This window comes from Lepisosteus platostomus, chromosome 2 (assembly GCF_059453375.1).
Source record: "Lepisosteus platostomus isolate fLepPlt1 chromosome 2, fLepPlt1.hap1, whole genome shotgun sequence".
NCBI classification, from domain to species: domain Eukaryota; kingdom Metazoa; phylum Chordata; class Actinopteri; order Semionotiformes; family Lepisosteidae; genus Lepisosteus; species Lepisosteus platostomus.
The window spans coordinates 64226630-64247217 of NC_142612.1; the positions used below are offsets into that span (position 1 = coordinate 64226630).

General features: G+C 52.3%; 1 protein-coding gene across 6 annotated transcripts; it reads right to left on the reverse strand.

Moving 5' to 3' along the window:
* Window positions 1-170: 170 nt before the first annotated feature.
* Window positions 171-19864, reverse strand: rubcn (rubicon autophagy regulator). Of its 6 annotated transcripts, none has more exons than XM_088612474.1 (23): window positions 19622-19864; window positions 18677-18754; window positions 15955-16108; window positions 15213-15296; window positions 14926-15079; window positions 12961-13067; window positions 12451-12607; window positions 11727-12146; window positions 11415-11459; window positions 10239-10334; window positions 10018-10133; window positions 9611-9806; window positions 9353-9457; window positions 8411-8485; window positions 6465-6531; window positions 6139-6271; window positions 5265-5410; window positions 4423-4487; window positions 3704-3942; window positions 2982-3043; window positions 2738-2891; window positions 2381-2474; window positions 171-1553 (listed from the first exon to the last, which is right to left on the reverse strand). In XM_088612474.1, exons 1-23 carry the CDS (start codon window positions 19654-19656, stop codon window positions 1381-1383), a joined length of 2955 nt encoding a protein of 984 aa, XP_088468600.1. In that variant the 5' UTR covers window positions 19657-19864; the 3' UTR covers window positions 171-1380. The 6 variants fall into 6 exon arrangements, with proteins under 6 accessions (XP_088468600.1, XP_088468592.1, XP_088468618.1 ...); XM_088612466.1 differs by having other exon boundaries at window positions 11415-11462; XM_088612492.1 differs by lacking the exon at window positions 18677-18754 and having other exon boundaries at window positions 11415-11462.
* Between the last annotated feature and the right edge of the window lie 724 nt (window positions 19865-20588).

A 20588-nucleotide genomic window follows, 5' to 3' on the forward strand; every position in this document is an offset into this window, starting at 1 on the left:
CCAGATGAACCTAGATCATGTTTTTTCATGTTACAAGCCTGACCTCAGCTCCACACTATATCCTCTGAGCACCGAAAGCACAAACACTCCCACTTCTCCAGCACAATCCACCAGTCTCTTGCAAACGCACGCTAGGAGGTAGTTTAAAAAACGATTCAAACACAGAAAGATTTTTTCAGTTACCACATCTTTTAATAATCTCAATTGTCATTAGGGACGGTTTTCTGATAGTGCAGGCAGGACGTCCTCCACGCTTCAGCTCAAACTGCCCTTCCCTCCCCCTCCCCTTTCCTGTTCGCACTCCTTACAGGCCGAGGGCTGTCTCCAGACACAATCGCCCCACAAAGTAGCACCAAGGCAGGAGGGCGCAGAGGGAGAGCACAGCTCGCTGACAGTGTGGAAGACCTTATAAATACTAAAGACGGTGTTTCAGAGGCAGTGACGCATGGACAATTCTCACACCCAAAATCAGGTCACTGTCTGCAGGGCAGATGGAATTTTGTTCGCCGTGGAACCGGACTCAACTTTGTCGAGAAGCTTTGGTATCATCCCCATAACCTGGGGGACACCCCAGCCCACCCTAGCCCAGCGCACAGAGGTGCCCGGGGGGGACGCTCCAAGCAGCTTCACTGGCGCCTCCTCAGAGGAACCTCAGCAGCCCTGCAGCACGACTTAGTGACAGACAAAGCCAAATTCCAAAATTGCTTCACTTAAAAAAAAAAAAAAAATACCAGCAATAAAATGAATTAAAACATAAAACGACTTTTCATGAGACTCTGCGACAGTGCGACTTTGGCGGCGGAGTTGAACGGAGATGAGACAGGGAGACAGACGCGGTCTCTATCCTCGTCCGGAGCGACCGCCGACTGAGGCCTCTTCTTCCGGAGGGGCTCCGCGGCTCCGGACTCTGAGTAATTGTGCCTCTGTCACCCCCGACGCCCCACCCTGCCCTCACTCGGCGGAGCTCGGAGCACAGTGCCCAGTCATAGCCCACACGTGGACACTAGCAGCACAACCTGACAACATAAATACATTCCCAGTACGGTCCAGAAGCTAATAGAAGCGACAGTGTGCAACAGGGGGTTAGGACACCCTCCCCCCCAAAAAAAAAATCCCAGGAGGAATGAGCTGCCCCCTCCCTGAATCCTTTTTCCTCTGTAGTCCGGAAAAAGAGCAGAGTTTGGATGGGGCTAAAAAAAAAAACTGCAGGACCCCAGTGCTGCAGCCAGGGGGCGCAGTTTCAAGTCTCTAGTGCAGCTCTGCATTCCAGTGTGTGCAATCTAGCAGAAGGGGTCAAGGGGAGGGGTGGGGGGCACACCCAACTGTCTCTGCAGTTGAGCTTTGTGCGTTCTGCCCCTCTCTCCCCCCCCCACCAGCCCGCTAACCTCTCTCCGGAGGGGTGGCCTGCTTCCCCCCTCCCTCGTCCTCCCCCTCGTCCTGCAGCTCCTCCATGTTGCGGCGCGCCAGCCTCTCTCGCCGCTCCGCCAGGCGCTGGCACTTCGGGCACGGGCGCTCCCCCCGGAAGCAGGCGCGGTGATAGCAGGCCTTGCAATCTGGGACAGAGAGAGACCGTGGCAGCGGCGTCGGCGGAACCTCCGAAACGCACTGCCGCATCGCGGCCCCGCGACCAATTCTCATCTGAAAGACTGCAGCGTTAAATACCTCCCTCCGCCTTGACCAAGGCAGGCGATTTCCATTCTCAATCCCTACTCCCACCAGGAAGAGGGTATAGGGTGCCAAATTCAAATCAAAACATTTAGAAGAAGTTTTTTTGTCCCCTCTGCAATAAGACAAATCAATGAATGTATGTAAATGTGTTCCCTCCTCTACCTATTTATTTATCCATCACATACTGTTGTGATTTCATGTGACTCTTCTTTGTGTGTTTTGTACTTTATGTGAGAAGCCAAAGACAAACTTCCACAGCAGTGGACAAACTATCTATCCGTCTTTTCGTGCCAAGATGCCACCTAGTCGGATGGCTCTGGGTGTGAAGGTATCCCTTTTCCAATTGTCGATATTGGCCACCCCCTCCACAACAGACACCCTCAGAAACTGAATATTTTAACAAACTACCGTCCTGCAAATACAGTCCCGGCACCAGCAGTGCTACCAGCTTATCCTTTCCGGCCTATCCTCTGCCTCCCCTCAACACTGAGCACAGCGCCCCCTTTCCACCCCCAAGTCAGAGGGAAGTCAGTTCTCTGTACTCTCATCTTGCACCTGTCTTGCCTTCCTCTCTTCTCTCCTGCCCCGTGGTAGGCCCTTGGCAGGCTGCCTGGGTGGATATAATTCCCAGGTTCTCCAGGAGGGGCAGAGCTGTGCCCGCCAGCTGTCTGGACACAGTTAAGCAAGGAGAGCCGCGTCTCCATCACCTCACCTTCGCAGCGCCGGCACTTGTTCAGCTCGAAGGGGAAGATGATGTCCTTGTCGTTCCCACAGAACTCGCAGACAAATCCCTTCGCCTGGCACAGCTGAAGAGGGGGGAGGACAGAGAGGAAATCAAGGGATGGAAGGAGACCGAGGGAGAGAATGAGGCTGGTGTACAACAGACATCACACCTGCACATGCTCAGTTTGGCATTACATGGCTATCGCACACACAGAGACCATCACAGTTTTGTAGCACTTTGTGGATGTGTCGTTCTGTTGTGCGCGCACGGTTGGGCACATGTGCGAAGGAGAATTTATAAACGACTGTGTACCTCAGAGCGCAGACATGCGAGAGTGCTACTCACCATGCAGCCCGAGACATGTGTGGAACCCAGGCGCAGCAGCTCTCGTAGCCGGGGGGCCAGGTCTCCGCAGCGCACCGCGCTGAGATCATTTAGAGAGAAGAGGTGCAGGTCCTCCGTCAGGTGACCTGGGACCAAGTCGAACTGATTCAGCACCCTGGGGATAGGAGAGGGAGGACACACAGTAAGGAAGGGTTTTACCCCAGTATACCATACACTCCCCAGTGTTAGACCCCTGGGCGCTTACTCTTTGGCCAGACGGCAGGTCTTAAACATGTTCTTCATGTGGAACAGCTGGAGCCTCAGGAGCTGAGGGAGATAGAAGAGTTATCAGGGCATTACTATTAGATTTCTTGTACATGGAAATTCGATAATAGTGAAAATGGAATTCACATTTAATAAATGGAGTGAATGCGTAAACCAGTCTGCCCTACCAGTGAGTCCGTTTGACTCAGAGTGGTTTACTACTTCATTAATTTTCACAAACATGAAGCAGACAACACTACTAATATTGTGTTCAATATGTACCTTGAATGTGTGTATCGTTGCACATCAGTGTTTAATCATGCATGGATCAGCGTGTTTGAGTGTAAGAGTGTGGACTTTTGCTAGCAACCACATCACCCTGCAACTCACAGTTGGCCACCCACTGAAACTAAGCAGGCGTGCCTGGATGGGAGACCTCCTGGGAAAAATGAAGGCTGCTGCTGAAAGAGATGTTAGTTGGCCCAGCAGGGGGCGCACACCCTGCAGTCTATGTGGGTCCTAATGCCCCAGTATAGCGACGGGGACATTATACTGTAAAAAGGCACTGTCCTTCAGATGAGACGTAAAACGTGGTGGTGGAGTCCCCATTACCTGTAAAGTGCTTCGAGTGGAGTGTCCAGGAAAGAGCTATATATGTGTAAGCAATTATTATTATCATTATTTATTTTGTGCATGTCCCAAAAGATATGCCTTCCTGCCTACCCGGACTTGCTCCAGTGCCTTGACCTTCCTGTAGAGGGCGCTGTTGATGTCCTGCAAGTTGAAGAGGGGATCTCCAGCAATCTTGCCCAGCAGGTCACGGGCAAAATTGCTGACAGGTTGTTTGCTGAAGTCCCAGCGGCGCAGTACACGACCCGGAACCACAGCCTGGGAGTTCTCATGGCAACACTGGCAGAAATACCTGCCCAGGTACTCGCAGTACCGCAGTCGCTTGATGTAGTCTGAGAAGGAGACAGGCAAGAGTGTGACAAACAGGAGGATTAAAGACATGGAAGATAGACACTCAAACCCCATGCACTGTCTCACACATACACTCTAGCAGTGCACTGAAAACTAGGCTGGGCTAGTTTAAAATTAGTGCATTAGAAGGACACAGTATCATTTAGCACACAGCATCAGATTTGGGATCTGTGCTACAGAAGGGACATTGCTGTTTAATGGCTGGTTAGTTCAATGGGACAGCATCTGGCACAATTCCTGCTTTCAAAGCCATATCACAAAAAGATAGGCAAAAGGAAGCAAGTCACTTATACTTAGAATTATTTCCCAGGCACTGACCCTTTGGACAGTAGGCTGTCTGTAGGGCTCAGTAGGAGACAATCAAACCAGCAGGATGGACTGAATGGCCATATATTTCCTGTCAATATCTCTGATGTTGTTTAGTCTCTCTCTGCCTGCCTGATCTTAGACAGTCTGCTCACCTGGATCAACACGGGTCCCACAGCCTGCACACCTGTAGTTCTGTTTGGCAACCACTACCTTTCTCCTGAGAGAGGGTGGAGGGACAAAGAGAGAGCTGTTAGACTGGCAATGCATTCATCCTGCAGTATCTTCTCTGCTCCTTGTTGAAGACTCTCTGCACTGATAACACTGGCAACATCTCTCCATTCTATAGTCAAATCAGGTTTTCCTTCAGGCCTGTGCTGCCTGAACCATTTGGAGGACAGCTGTCTCTGCCACTCCCTCATGGCCCCACCTACTGACCCCCTTCAGCTCCAGCTGTGACCCTCCCCGCTGACCTGCACCCCTCCCCCAGGACCCCCCTCCAGCTGTGACCCTCCTCCAGGACCCCCCTCCAGCTGTGACCCTCCCCCAGGACCCCCACTCCAGCTGTGACCCTCCTCCAGGACCCCACTCCAGCTGTGACCCTCCTCCAGGACCCCACTCCAGCTGTGACCCTCCCCCAGGACCCCCACTCCAGCTGTGACCCTCCTCCAGGACCCCCCTCCAGCTGTGACCCTCCCCCAGGACCCCACTCCAGCTGTGACCCTCCCCCAGGACCCCCCTCCAGCTGTGACCCTCCCCCAGGACCCCCCTCCAGCTGTGACCCTCCCCCAGGACCCCTCTCCAGCTGTGACCCTCCCCCAGGACCCCCCTCCAGCTGTGACCCTCCCCCAGGACCCCCCTCCAGCTGTGACCCTCCTCCAGGACCCCCACTCCAGCTGTGACCCTCCCCCAGGACCCCCCTCCAGCTGTGACCCCCCTGCTGTAGCCTCCAGCTGTCGCCTGCCCTTGCCACCAGACACAGATGGTACAAACTTACTTGGGCGCAGGGTGGATGTTGAAGATGATCTGGGGGCGAGGGGGAGCCCACTCCAGGTTTCCCCGGACTCGGATGCGGAGCTTGTAGATGTCAGCGTGTTCGCCGTCATCAGGAGAGATGGGCAGTGAGTCAGGGATGGGCAGGAGCTGGGGAAGCACAGTGTAATGTCTTTCCATGTAATTCCGCTTTATGGGTTTCACTTTGTAATCTGTGATGGTGCGGATTCCGTTCCACATATTCCGAGTGTCCCGGTCATCGTGATAGTGTGATTCCAGTTTTACCTTGTAGTTATATTTGGATTTTTTTTATGGCTTTTCTGAGATGGGATCTGGATTTTCTGTACGTGTCCTTGTCTCCAGAGTTGAAGGTGGATGCTCTATCTCTGAGTTTAGCTCGTACTTCGCCATTTATCCACGGCTTTTGATTTGTAATGCAATACACTTGACCGTGATGCAGTCTGTTCTACAGTAATGTCCTGCAGTGTATTCTCTTTTGTAGATCCCGCACGCACCATGATGCAATTCACTGTACCATATTGTGGTGAGCACAAGCAGGGTGCGAAATGAGCAACTGGCAAGCACAAGACTTTGTTTTAAAATCAACCCAATGATTTTGGAAAGAAAGCCAAAAAACCGAAACCAGCTAAAGTTTAAAGATATGTTTTAAGGAGCCAGCATGGCAACATAATAGTAGATGATTTTTCACTACAGTTTTTGTTTGCTTATTGTACCTTGAACTCCTGTAGTGAACAGAACCAGGGATCTGTGCTCTTCTATACGACATTGCTGTACTGTAGTCTTATACTGTACTTGTGTGGGTTTCTACCCCATGCTGTGCTGCAGAGTGGCGGGTTCGTAGCCACAGCGCCCCCTACCTTCTGAGGGGCATCGTGCTCGGGGACCAGCCACTCCAGCTCGGAGGCGGCAGGCAGCTGCATCCCCTCGAACTGCCGCAGGAGCCCCATCGCGACGGACTCCGCGGAGTTGGACTGCAGGCACGAGTGGGAGCTGCAGAGAGAGGAGCGTGAGCCAGGAGGAACACAGGGACTGGAAGACACAGCGTGCACAAGACTCGGAGCAGGGCCAACGGAGAAACAGGAGCGCTCGGCACGGTCAAGGAGACGAGGAGCCGAGAGAAAGGGGGGCAGGGGAGAGGAAGAGAGGAGCGGAGAGGAGAGGAGCAGGGCGAGAGAGGACTTACGGAGAGTCTGAGCTGAGGAACGATCGGCTGTTGGTGCTGCCGGCCACATTGCGCTTGATGTCAGCGGCTGCGGAGAGCGAGAGGAAGAAGGTGAAAACAATTCAGCAGGTGGGACACTGGGATACGCATAGGAGCGCGCACAAGCCAGACGGAGACAGCCACATCTAAAACGTGTTGGTGCCAGTTTGTGATACAGGATGGACCCAGGACACCTATAAACAACAATGGGGGAAGTAGCAATACAATGTGACACCCTGCTTAGATCCTCCAAGTCTAATCTCTTCTAAAACATCAACCTGCAAAATAATCCACAGTCTCATAAAGTACCCCTGTGCTGTCAATTAATAGCATACAGCAGCCACAAACTGGGGTTACAAGATGCATTTGAGATGCATTTATTATAATACCTGGCTTAAATATGTTAGGATGAACTATTTCATTATGTTACGAGGGGGAAAGAAGTCAAAGGGGCACCATGCAAGAAGGGAGAAACGATGAGTGTACAGTTTGGCTGGTAAGGCAACAGAAAATCAGGCAGACGGACAAACAGTCAGGTGGCCACGAGCAACACCAAGAGCAGCAAGGGCAGGAAGCTAGGCTCCACAAGGACTCCACATGGCTACCGACTGCTACCTTGAGTGGCTCCATTCTCCAACAAGCGAGAGACAGAGCAGGATAGATAAAGTAAGAGGTGGGTGAGCGTCTGTGTCTGTGATCGAACCCTGCAACTTCTTATCCCCTTCTCCACTGTCCTCACTGCTACATGAAGTGCATAGCTGCACAGAAAAAAACTCCTATTGGAGGCACCCCTGAACCATCAGGCATCAAATCCCTTCACCACCTAGAATGGTCGGGACTCAGGAAGCTAACCAGTGCACTCCCAACCACAGTGTCAGGGTCAGCTGGAGAGGAAGGACGATCCAAGACACAGCCAGAAAGGGAGTTAAAGAATCATTGTTAGTAAGCTAGCTAGCTCTATCTAAACAGCAGCACACCCCAAAGCAACTATGGTCTACTGCAGCCCCACAGCAAAGGCCTCTCATACTAACTTACACACAGACACACTCACAGAACACTGTCACTGTAGGTCTAATGCCTGCCACCTGGTCTCCTGAGTCACAGCAGCTGGTCTACACCCCTCCAGGTCTCCTGAGTCACAGCAGCTGGTCTACACCCCTCCAGGTCTCCTGAGTCACAGCAGCTGGTCTACACCCCTCCAGGTCTCCTGAGTCACAGCAGCTGGTCTACACCCCTCCAGGTCTCCTGAGTCACAGTAGCTGGTCTACACCCCTCCAGGTCTCCTGTGTCACAGTAACTGGTCTACACCCCTCCAGGTCTCCTGTGTCACAGTAGCTGGTCTACACCCCTCCAGGTCTCCTGTGTCACAGCAGCTGGTCTACACCCCTCCAGGTCTCCTGAGTCACAGTAGGCAGTCTACACCCCTCCAGGTCTCCTGTGTCACAGTAGGCAGTCTACACCCCTCCAGGTCTCCTGTGTCACAGTAGGCAGTCTACACCCCTCCAGGTCTCCTGTGTCACAGTAGCTGGTCTACACCCCTCCAGGTCTCCTGTGTCACAGTAGGCAGTCTACACCCCTCCAGGTCTCCTGTGTGTCACAGTAGGCAGTCTACACCCCTCCAGGTCTCCTGTGTCACAGTAGGCAGTCTACACCCCTCCAGGTCTCCTGTGTCACAGTAGGCAGTCTACACCCCTCCAGGTCTCCTGTGTCACAGTAGCTGGTCTACACCCCTCCCGGTCTCCTGAGTCACAGTAGCTGGTCTACACCCCACCAGTGTTGCCTGTGACTGTGACCCCACAGTCCAAACCATGTGCAGTCTCTGTTTGTCATTTTCTTCTGTGAGGTTGCTGTTAACACAGTCATACAGTCTACAGTCTCTCACACATTCAGTCACTCTGCAGTGCAGGGGCAGGGGCAGTAGCAGGTACCTGAGAACAGGGAGGCGAGGGACAGTGAAAGTCCACTCCTCGACACCGCCAGTAGGGACCCCCCCTCGCTGCCATCTGAGGGACAACAACACTTCACTGGGCACCATTTCCATGGCAGTGCCCCCCATAACCTCCCCATACACACTCTCACTCGGAAACAGCACCCCCAAACCCACTCAACTCATCCCCATTCTGTAAACCCTGGCAAAACTGCACATCCTCCCAGAGACACAGCCCTGCCCTGGAGCTATACTGGACCCCAAGACTTTTATTCTATTACAGGGAGGCCTGTAAGAGTGACGCAGAGACTCTAAAACAGCTTTCAGACTCCCCACTGATCCATCTGCTGGCTGATCTGCTTGGAAAAACAGAGGAAAGGAATTATCTACATTTCTATGATTTTGTTTCAACCACACATACAGTATGTGTAAACGAGCCTGGAACCTATCCTAGAAGTGTAGGGCACAAGTCAGGACTAAACCATGAACTTGATACCAGTCCACTGCTGAGCACATATACACACAGCCTAAAGACAAGAGTAACAGACTTAACGGATCTTAAATGACTTAAGACAAGTGCAAGTCAGATGATTGACTTGGTGTCCAGACTGCAGACAGGCACACTTTCCATTTTTCTTTGATAAGGTGGTGTCTCTCTCCATTTTGCATTAATGAACGTTTTAACAAAATATCCCCATAAAGTGTTCGAAGAAATTCCATAAACTTTAAATCTTTACACAAGGGACAAACTCAGGTCTGCTCTCTTCCTTAAAGAAAAACCAGGAATCACGCTCGGGTAAGGTTTTCGGACAGCACCACAGTAACACTACGCGCAAAGATCTCTGGAAGTAATAAACACCACTCCTCTTAGCCTCGCTGCCTCTCCCTCATTACTCCTCTCCGTGATGCTCAGTCAATCCCAATTTCTTTCCCCTCTCCATACCTCTCAGTTCGCACTCCTCCACCTCCTCAGCAGAGCCAGAGTCAGAGAGGTGCAGGGAATCCTGGGAGCTATGCTGGGAGTCACCACTGTCAGAAGTTGGAAATGCTGGGATGGGGGTAAAGAGACAAATATGAGAGATCTTCCTTTCTCATACAACGTAGAATACACAGTTATTCAGGGACAGGGCCAAGGAGTGGGACAGAGAGGCGAGTGAAGACGTAGGATGGTGCTGAGAAGGTGTAACAGGCAGTAACGCACTGTGCTGTGACTGCACTGCTGGCTGCTGCCGGCTCTTCCTGATCTGCTGCCTGCGCAGACGAATCTTCTGTTTCAGCTGCTGGATCTCGGAGTCACTCTCTTCCTCCTCCTCTGCCTCAGCACGCAGTCGCAGGTTACACTTCATCAGCTCAATGGCCGCGATAAGGGACTCTGAAATACTGAAGTGTGCATTCTCCTGCAGGCAGACAGGGGGGGCGCTATTACCATCACATTCTCTCTCCCAGTTCCTCTGCTCCCACAGCCTCCCCACCCCCCTCTCCCAGTTCTCCCCAGACCCTCTGCTCCCACAGCCTCCCTTCCCCTCTCCCAATTCTCCCGGTTCCTCAGGTTCAGCCACCAGCCCACCCCTCCTGCCCGAGTCACCTCCAGCTGCAGCCACGCCTCACCTTCTCCAGGTCGGCACAGCTGCCGAAGTCTTGCTCGGAGAGGTAGCTGATGAGGCTCTGTCCCTCGGAGGGCCGGCGGAACATGCCGTCAGAAACGCTGCTGTTCTGAGACCCATCTACAAGACGCAGGAGACGCGTCAAGCCCCACATACATACAGACTGACATGCATGCGCGTGCAAAACTGCCCAGAAGTTTGATTTGGTCCAAGTGCCGCACCTACCCGACTCCATATACAGAGAGCTGGGGCTGCTGTCCTCGCTGCTCTGGGGGGAGAAGGCGCCGTACTCTTTCGCTCCACACACCTCGGCCCTTGACTCTGGTACACACACACACACAGGTCAGTGCACACACAGGGAAGATGCTATACGGGGTAGTAACTCTGCGGGAAAGATCTCTGCATGGACGTGAAGGTGCAGCTGTACGGCCTTGATAGCCACTCATGGGTGTTTTGTGGGTACGCATGCTATCACCACTGTACAACACAGAAACACCAGAATGAGGTGGTCTTAAAACACAATTAATCGTTGCACCCGGCAAACGAGATTATTCCCCAAAGGGGAAAAAAAGAAAAGAAGTTCAGTAATGAAGAAACAAAACACTTCCGTCAATACGATGAATTAGCTTGGCTCTGAACCATGGCCTGGGCTGAGAGGCACTTTTTCACACCTCCTCCAAACTTCCCTCCTCTTTCCACTTCCTCTGCCCCCTGCCCCCAGGCCACGACAAAAGGGGTAAAATCATGACCGCACAGCCCTGCTGTATCAAAACTCACGCCACCTCCAGCCGAGCCGGACGGTCCCGTTTTCTCACAGCACTCCCAGGAAAGGGCTCTCAATGTCACCCTCTTCGGAAGCGTCTGTGTCAGGCCCTGCACCCCTTACAAGACACAGATGTGCACGTGCCTGCCCTCCTCTCTGCTTGCCGTCTACCAAAGGGGCAGCAAAGGAGGCCTTGTGGCCCATTGGTAAGGACGCTCAAGACTGCCCGTGCTCCTTCAGTGAGTTACAGAACCTCGCTGGCCTTACCCCCTAGGATGAGACTTCAAAGCAAGCACAGTATAGATGGAGGCTCTGCAGCAGAAAATGTGATTCCCACAGTGCCCTGCTGGTCTGAGAGCAGCTCTTTGGATAAGGCTGTCTCCTGAATAACCTGATATTAATGCCATGATGATTTCTACTAACGCTCATAAGTTCTTGCATTTATTCAGCGCTTTTCATTCCGAGAAACTGCTCTCAGTACCGTGTGTGAGTAAACCAAGGCAGTTCCTTTTAATGCACCAGGGCTGTGTGAAAACACCACTGTGAGAAGCCGGGAGAGTGCGGTGAAGGTGAGGCATGCAGCGCGAGAGGGGAGATGGAGAAAGGGAGATGGAAAGCGCAGCGCGAGCACCGCCAACCTGCCACAGGGTCCTCTATTATAATGGTGATGCTCCTGTGTCCCCCTGCTTCACAGAGTACAAAGAGAGAGGGGTTAGAGGAGAGAGCAGGGGGGAGGGAGAGTGGAACACAGAGGTTAGAGAGAAAAAGAGAAAGCCAAGATAAACAGACAATCTTCAGTTAAAAATTAAACTGTGAGAGATGCATGCAGCCACAGACAGAGCTCCGCAGGCAGACACACCCCTAGCTACACAGATATCTTACACACACACCCACCCAGACACGCCCACCCCCACACCAGTCCACAGAGTGACCCCCAAAACCCTCCTCACCGTTGCTGCGTTTCTGCATGACCCCGGTGTCGGACAGGGAGCGGACGTGCCCCTGCTTGGCCCCTCCACACCGGTCGGGCCCCTGGCCTTCTGAGAACGAGGAGCGTCGGGGGGACGTGGCTAGGGGGCAACGCCTGGCAACAGAGCCCTCCACCTGGTCGCTAGTGGTGGAGCTGTTGGCGGAGCCTCGGCGCCGGCGCTGGCCCAGGTTACCGATGGCCAGGTACTCTGGTCCGTCATCAAAGTCAGCTTCCCCCGCCTCGACCCCTTCACCCCCCTCGCCAATCCAGGCAGGGGAGCTGGGCTCCGTCAGGGAGATGTGGGGGACCATGGGGGGCCCCAAGGGAGTTGAGGCACTATCCTGCTGCCCGACCCCACACATCCAGGGGGCACCAGACACACTGTGACAGAAGGAGACACCTGGAGAGAGTGGGGGTGGTCGAGCGAGACAGTTAACATGTTAGCATACATACATTTGCCTCCCCCTTTAGCATGCAGACACTACAAGCACCCAACCACCTCCTCCTCCGGCCCGCACAACACTCAACAGTCTCACTCCTCCTCCGGCCTGCATGGCGCCTGACAGCCCCACAACCCCCCTCCTCCGGCCCGCACGGGGCCCGACAGCCCCACAACCCCCCTCCTCCGGCCCGCACGGGGCCCGACAGACCCACAACCCCCCTCTCCCACTCACACAACGCCTGAAGTTGAGTACACATGATACCTTTCTCCTTCTCCATTAGGGTGGAGTTTGTGGCAGTGTGGCGTTGGGGTACTTTGATGTGTGGGGGGCAGGACATCTCTCTGTCCCTTAAGCCTGGCAGTGCACACAGACCCTGAGTCTTCAACAGACACAGTGGTGTCTGCTGCAGGTGAGATAACTGCAGAGAGGGAGACAGTAACAACATGACTGGTGGCGTCAGGGTGACAGAGACAGTAAGAGAGAAACCAGGAAAGTAAGAGGAAGTCAGTGGAAATTCAAGACTGGGAAAATGTCTCTTTAAATGCAGTCAAGCACATAACGGTACACGCAGGTAGTAAAAACAGACTAGAAATATAAAATGGGAATCATGGACCTTGAGGAAGCTCAGAAAAAGAACGAATTTTTTCATCTTGCAAAAGTAAACCAAACAACTTAAGAAGAAAAGCGAAACTTTCTCATTTTCTTCGGCGATCGAGACAGTGAGACACCAGGAGAGACAGAAAGAGAGATGGCAGCAGTGGCACTGCTTACCCTGCCAGTGTCAATCAGGGCCAGCAGTCGGGGGTCGTTCTGCTCCACCGCCTCCAAGCACTGAAACATGGCTGAGACGTGTGGCTCACTGAGCAGGAAGGCGCCCTCTGGGACAGGGAGGGGGGGAGAGACAGGTGACACTGAAACTACCATGTGCGACACGCAGACGTTTGCATGCATGTACTGGTGAGGACCTCCCACTGGCTCTCACACTTAGCATTTATTTACGGTTCTTTATGCCAATAAAATTAAACGCAGCATGAAGACAGACCTGTATACGGTATATACTGCATACTGACACCAAAACACTGCTGTGAGAATCAGAGCCTTAGTGCAGCTTACCGGCTAAAGAGCTGTAATTACAGCTGACCTGCCACTCGGGGCCACTACACACCCTTTAAATCTTTGTAAATAGCCTCACACTGGGTGATAAGTGGCTAGATTAGCAGTGAAGGGTGTTTCTACGCATTTCACTCACATGGGGTTAATTAGGATTTTTGCTTGGTATTTAAAGGGCATGCATGGTGCTAGTGGAGGTTGGGATTTTTGATTGCTTTCCTTTTGTTGCCGTGCAGAAAAGATCTACAGTACAGACCTGAGGACTTGACAGCTCTTGGCCCTAGGGACTACCCTGCTTGAGTGGAAGGGCTGTGACAGAGGATTTGTTTTTATCCGAGAGGAGTCCATACAGCCTTCTGCTTGCTTGGTTAGTCTTCTCTGACCTACTTCCAGGGCAGCAACACCCTCTTTGAACAGTGAAGACCAGCATTCAATACGTTTTTTGTAAAACAGTTCTCAGGGCACTTTAAAGACCTCACATGACTTCTGTTGAATAGCAATTTACTCTATACTGCCTGTATCTCAGCAGCAGACCTTATCACACCACTTCCGCACATTGTCTAAATGACAGCCATAATGAATCAACATTAACTCGATTAAACTGGCCCCATCTTTCAATTTCCACTGACCTGACATTACCGGAGCCCATTCTTGCAACGTGCTAACAGGAGTTTTTGCCAGACAGTGTTTGCCAGACATTTGTATTTGCTTTTCTGCTGTTGCTACTACAGCAGATGGGACGACTTCACGAACTGCACTATCATATTAACAGATCACCAAGGAACTATGTGCTGCTCCAGATCCCAACCCACAGGCAAGCTGCAAGTTTCTTGAGATTACTATTTAAGGAACAATCTTTTACAACAAGTTTAATCATCAGCGACATGGAAATCGCTCAGCTCATAACTAGTACTGGAATTGCTCAAAATAGTTAGACAAGATCTGTCTTCTTTAAAACTCAAACGGAATGTCCCTGGGAGCAGATCAGACTCTCAGTGCATAGCAGCCATTGTAGGTTTTACAAGCTAAGGGCTTTTAGAAAACCTGTCACTAGAAGGAGGATACAAAATATGTAATGTCTGTGAACTTTTGGATAGATCTGTTGAACAAAAGCAAGTTGCACTTATATTAAAAACTATTGCTCCGTTTCAGCACGGTTTTTCAACCTGGAGCTTTTAAAGTACGTAAGTGGCTCAAGCTCCTGTGCAAAGAGTATCTGATCCATTTCTCTGCTATCCCTATAAAAAATAGGCTCCCAGTCCTTGATGGTGGTTTTTGTTCCACCTGGGCACTCAAATAACTGACTCTGATATTTGAACTCTGATTGTTTTTAGTTACTAAACATGTAGGATGTTGACTTCTTACTGCTGTGTTTCATTCGTATCTTATCTTCAACTTCAGAGTAGAAAAACAAACCGGCAAAAGGTTGCAACCCAACAACTTGTTGACTCAGTTAAGGATTCATTTAAACCAAGTGCTCAGCTGCAATGGAATCCAGTAAGTGTGGGATTGAGCAACCCTGCTCCAGCCATCTTCCAGTCATCTAGACTTTCTTCTGGTACTAACAAACAGGGGCTGTACCCACCCCACCCACACTCCCATGCAGCGGCAGGCACAGCGTCTTACCGTTGTAGTACTTTCGGGTATGATGAGCGTGGCACAGCAGGGGGCGCAGCTGAGCAGACAGGCAGTGCACCTGCAGGCTGTGCAGCAGCCAGCGCTCTGCCTTGTGCCCCTCCCCTCCGGAAGAGAGCCCCAGCACCGGCTCCAGACGACTGAACTGCAGGAGGGGAAACAGTGACGTGATGTGGGGAACGGCTGAGTGACTCCTCGGTGGACGGCACAGTGAGTGTTCTGCTCAATGACAGCGTGGCTGGAAACGCACTCTGACAAAAGAATACGCAGTACTGTACCTTCTCTACATGCTCCGCCAGGTGGGGGCTGATCCTGCGCACACACCACACAAAGCGCCAGTAATCCTTCTGCTTACAGTACACCTGCAAAACACACAACATCACACGTGGTACCGTCACACGGCTGCATGGCACACACATACACACGGCACACCGTTGCAGTGTGCACACACACGGCAGCGTCACACACGACACACCACTGCAGTACGCGCGCACACGGCAGTGTCACACACTGCACACCGCTGCAGTGCGCGCGCACGCGGCAGTGTCACACGCTGCACACCGCTGCAGTGCGCGCGCACGCGGCAGTGTCACACGCTGCACACCGCTGCAGTGCGCGCGCACACGGCAGTGTCACACGCTGCACACCGCTGCAGTGCGCGCGCACACGGCAGCGTCACACACCGCACACAGCGCAACATTTCGTGCAATGCTGTCAGGAGAACCAGGGACACAACTGGCACAAAAACTCATGGCCAGAATTCAACAGAATGTCTGCTGTTTCCAGGAGGCAAGTCCGCTGAACTAATTTTAATTTTACAGTTTATAGTTTGCACAGGAATGCAGTCAGCAATAAAAATGATGAGTGTACACAGGGAGGAGTGTTCGTAATACTCCTCTGCCAGCAGTTACTGTAGACAAGTGCTCCTATTAATAGCACCCTAGCACGGACACATGGACAGTACTTGTGTGCACTGCGCTCTCAGCCCAGCCAGGCAGTCCCGCTCTGACCCCACTGTACCTGGTCGTGCTTCAGCCCGTGACTCAGGATGTTGTTCATGTCCTTGTGCAGCCGCTGCAGGCCGCCATAGCGAGACCACACATTGGGGTTGTTCGTGGACAGCAGCCCCTCCACTGTCGTCTTCAGGCTGTACAGCAGCTTCCAGTGCTCTCGCCTGTGGAGGAGGGGGAGAGACAAGATAGCTCAAGGTCTGAGGCTGAACAGAGCAGATACAGAGGGACAGAGGCACAGTGAGGTGAGGGGGGAGAGACAAGATAGCTCAAGGTCTGAGGCTGAACAGAGCAGATACAGAGGGACAGAGGAGCAGTGAGACCAGGGAGAGAGACAACAAGACAGCTCAGGATCACAGGCTGAGGACAGCAGATACAGAGGGACAGAGGATAAGTGAGACCAGGGGGAGAGACAGGGAGACATAAGAGAGGTCATACTGTGTCAACAAAAGCTGCTTACAGCACCTCTTCCACAAGGACCAGAAAAACCAAGATAAAAAGAGGAAAATAAAAGCAGTGTGCAGCGATTCCTGCCGACTCGCTTCCTGGATTTCCTGGAGCTTCCCCTGAGTCAGCAATCTGGCTAAGTATAGCGCATACACAGACGGAGGAGTACGGCCGTCTTCATGGAGGTGCACGCTCACACACAGCATATAGCTACACACACGCACTCTAGTTACACCTTTGTGGGGACTTCTCATTGACTCCTTCTGTTTTTATTTACTCGTCAACACTCCACCGACACAAAACCTGATAAGGACTGAAAGCAGACCTCCGAGACATAAACTGGGCGCCTGCAGAGATTTCATAGGACGCCATTTCACTTGTTTTGCAAGGACTTAAATGTCTCCTCCGCGTAGCTGTTGTTGCGACTCCAGCCCTCGCGAGCACGGGCCCGGAGCTGCAGTCACAGGCAGCAGCTCGCCAGGTGGCTTGGGCCCTGTGCCTTGATTCAGCTCGCTCAGCTGATCGTGGGAATTATAACTCGCTGGGATGGGGGGGGCGGCGCTGCAGCAGCCGACAGTAAGCGAGGTCTGCTGCCACTGCCACGTCAGACACAAGCTCCGGTTAAAGGACCTGAACGCGGCACTGCTGGCAGAGAGAAGCAGAGGGACCCGACAGGATCTGCAGGTATGGAAAGCAGCGTGAGCTCCTGAACGCTGTGGCCTCGAAGTTTGTCAACAACCACAAATAAAACTCAAACAAAAAGGGGGCAGACAGACTCTCTTTGTCCAGAGCCGAGCCGAGGGGAGGAGGCTGAGGCTGAGCAGCCACTGTGGAGAGACGAAGAGGAGGGCACGCTGGAAAGACGGGAGGAGAGTAGTGCGGTTCAGGTTGACCCCGCGCCTGCCGCACTGCGAGCTCCCTGGGGGCCTGGGCGTCGTGCAGGGGTCTGAAACCTACAGGCGAAGAAGAAAGCACTCGGCTTTCACCCTCAATCACACTCCTTCGCTGTGAGAGAGGGCTCTTGCACAAGCACAATGGTTTCCGTTTTTTGGTTGCTTGCCGCTGACACGGTAGTCTAGAACTAACAGCACGGAGCAGGAAAGGGTGTCAGATTAGCCGAGAGGGAAGTTCAGGCGATATCAGCTGCTGCTGTAGAGGTCACTTCTGCTTGGAACTGGGAAGGCAACAAGGGTTGCAGCCTTCTCTCCTGATTCACTCCGACACTGGCTAGAGATCAGTGAGAGTGAGATCAGTGAGAGGCTAGAGGCGGGAGTGGGAGATGCTAAGTGGGCATCTGCTTTTTGAGAAAGACACATGCAATCACAAGTCCCCGAGATGAGGTCAGCAGAGGCCTCAGTCCGCCAGGCTCTGCCAGGGTGGTGACACATTCAGCAGCTGCACGCAGAATGTCAAAGGACCTGAGGAAGCTGCTGAGAGAGGAGCGGTCCAATAGCACGTCCTGCTCCGTTGGCAGAGAGAGACGCCAAATCACTCTCATTAGATCCCAATCAGAGATCCCAAATCACTTTGTAAATATCACACAACACAGGCCCTTTACAGGCACACTGACATACTGACGGCGGCCACACACACACCCTGGCAGCAGGCACACTCACAGACACACACCCTGAGAGCGGGCACGCACACACTGCTCAAACAAACACACCCCGACAGCCTGTACAGACTACAGATATACAGTATATGAGGACTGGACTTTCCCCTGTAACCTGTTGATACTGTGACAACACAGAAGACTTTCTTGATCAAACTGCGGAGTCCAGTCAACTAAGCCGAGAAGTCGCTGAAAACTACAATAACTGTCATAAAACTAAGCCATTTGCCTTAATTACATGCAGTTAACCATAAAAAAAATTTAAAAAGTATGAAACTCCAAGGCCAGTTTCAGAAGTATGCCAATACCGTAAGTAGAAAAGGTGGCATCATGGGTGGATAAGCAAATGCTGGCAGAAAGCAAGAGCAAGAAAGGATTCAACTGCTGTGCAGCGGGGGTCGGAGTGTCAGCGTCGCCCGCGGTGACACGGTACAGCGCTTCACCAACTTCCCCTCCCTCCCTCCCTCCCTCGGCCTGACCACAGCACAGGGGGGTAAATACGCCGGGCCAGCCCCTAGGAAACTCCCCCACCACCACTGGACTTTTCAGCACAGGAGGAACAAGGAAGTCCCGCGCAGCGAGAGTACCAGCGGAGAAAACCCCTCCCAGCACCGGCTCACACTCCAGTCTCACCCCGCGAGACAGACTTCCCCCCACATAAGACGTAACAAACCTCCGGGGCTCACTGCTGCAATCTGGACTAAGCAAGCCCCCCGTCCCCAGATTTGGCAGATCCTGTTTCCTTAGAAGTCTGGGAAGAAGAATAGGGCCAAATTCATTCCACTTCATAACATCTATAGCAAAGACCAGTAGGCTGCAAAGCCTGGCTCCAGTCTGCATCCTGAATCACTTAACAGGTCCACAGTCACAGCGATAAAGAAGGTGCTGGTTTTGTCAGGGTGACAGCAAAACTGTGGGTCAGGAAATACCAGTTCAGTCAATAAACCGATCAGCAGTAAGGAAGATGCCGGAGCTTTGACACATTCTAAGGCATTTAGTGGCACTGCAGTCTTACAGGGTGACTAACCATACGGCTTGTGGGGATGCTAGGCGAGTACTCTTCCTTCACAACCGCCTGGGGCGTCAATGCAGTACAGGATACTGCCCAGTAAGGGCGACTGGGACACACTGGTGACCTCCTCCTGCCTTGGCCAAGTAACGCACAGAGCTGACGGACAGCACAGCGACACACGGCCAGCCGATGATGTTACAGCTTCCCGCTAGTGTCGGCAGAGCAAAAGACAGTTCCAGCCTGCGTTGGTCCACATCGTCCAGGGGAAACGGCTGTCAGCAGTCCATCTCCCCCAGCGCCTCGGTTCTCTTCCCAGGTTTCTCCCCGGTAATGCAATTACTCCTCCCGACAGCTGCGCACCCGGCTTTAATGGCACGATCATCTGTGCCGGTGCGTATTCAAAGGCATCTGCAGTCCACACAAGCCCGCTTTCCCCGAGCCTAATAATAGCTCAGTGAACGCCAGCCCACACTCAACACACACGGCTGGGGCAAAAAAACAAACAACCGGACCGCACCCTCACCCTGTCTCAAACCCGCGTTTATTCCGCCGAGACTGTTCTAGAACCCCGCAGAACCGCAGGTCCGGCTGTGGATGGTCACTCACCTGCGGTCCCCGGCCTCCGCCTCCTGAATCTCCATGCTGATGTACCGGTGCTGCGGCACGAAGCGCTGGGACTGGGGAAACCGAGCCAGAGTACCCCTCTACCTGGCTTCTCGGACTGCGCGGTGCCTTCGCCTTCAGCCGCAATCCAATCAGCCCCAGACTTCAGGGTCAAGAATGTAACGCAAAACGACAAGACCAGCTCCAACCCCTCCTCTATCTCACCGCCGACTTCCTTCTTCCGGTTGGGGCGGGAAGAAAGTAGAACTACAAAACCCAGAGGTCTCAGCGACATGGACGGCTTAATTTAATTTGTTTTGAGAAAAACTATTATCAGCACCAACACGGCTAGTGATATTCCCTTCATTTGTGGTTTGGACTCCTGTCTGTAGGTTATACATTTTATAAATACTTCTTCATTGTATTGGTATAGCGCCAATTGTCCTTAAAGATCTCAAAAGATTTTATATATAGGGGACCTCTTCACCCAGCATTAACAACTGAAGTGCAGTCCCCTTATACAAGAGGATTAAATTGAATTAAAAAGGTAGTTTCAGGAGGGCACCCCTTTTCTTACAAATAACATAATGGGTGAGTACAAAAAACTGGCTAAGGATGTGACAACAGGAGTGATAGAGACCCGTTAGGCCAACAATTCACACAAATAATTGTATATGAACTCTGAAACAGTGAAGGCCAAAGATCCTACATGGCATCGGTGTTGGTAACATAGTGGAATTCTAACAAAATGTATTTACTATTTTGTTACCCTCTTTTTTTTTAAAAAAAGATACATGCACCAGAAAAAATGCGTTGCTGGCAATGTTTAACACACCAAAGGCTTAATTAAAAAAAAAAGCTTGATGAAACGTCCTTTTACACAAGGATCCTTTCGCAGTTGTATGTGCATACACCGCAGGCTACCGTGCAATATGCCTTTTTATCCATTACGAGGAGATGTGAGGACACC

What these genes read in the sequence shown, in the direction of transcription:
- rubcn (XM_088612466.1), bottom strand. Translation starts at nt 19,656, where the DNA reads ATGGAGATTCAGGAGGCGGAGGCCGGGGACCGCAG. An exon ending in ACGGGCTGAAGCACGACCAG is followed by an intron (nt 15,297 to 15,954) that starts GTACAGTGGGGT and finishes TGTGTTTTGCAG; the next exon opens with GTGTACTGTAAGCAGAAGGA. An exon ending in TACCCGAAAGTACTACAACG is followed by an intron (nt 13,068 to 14,925) that starts GTAAGACGCTGT and finishes TCCCTGTCCCAG; the next exon opens with AGGGCGCCTTCCTGCTCAGT.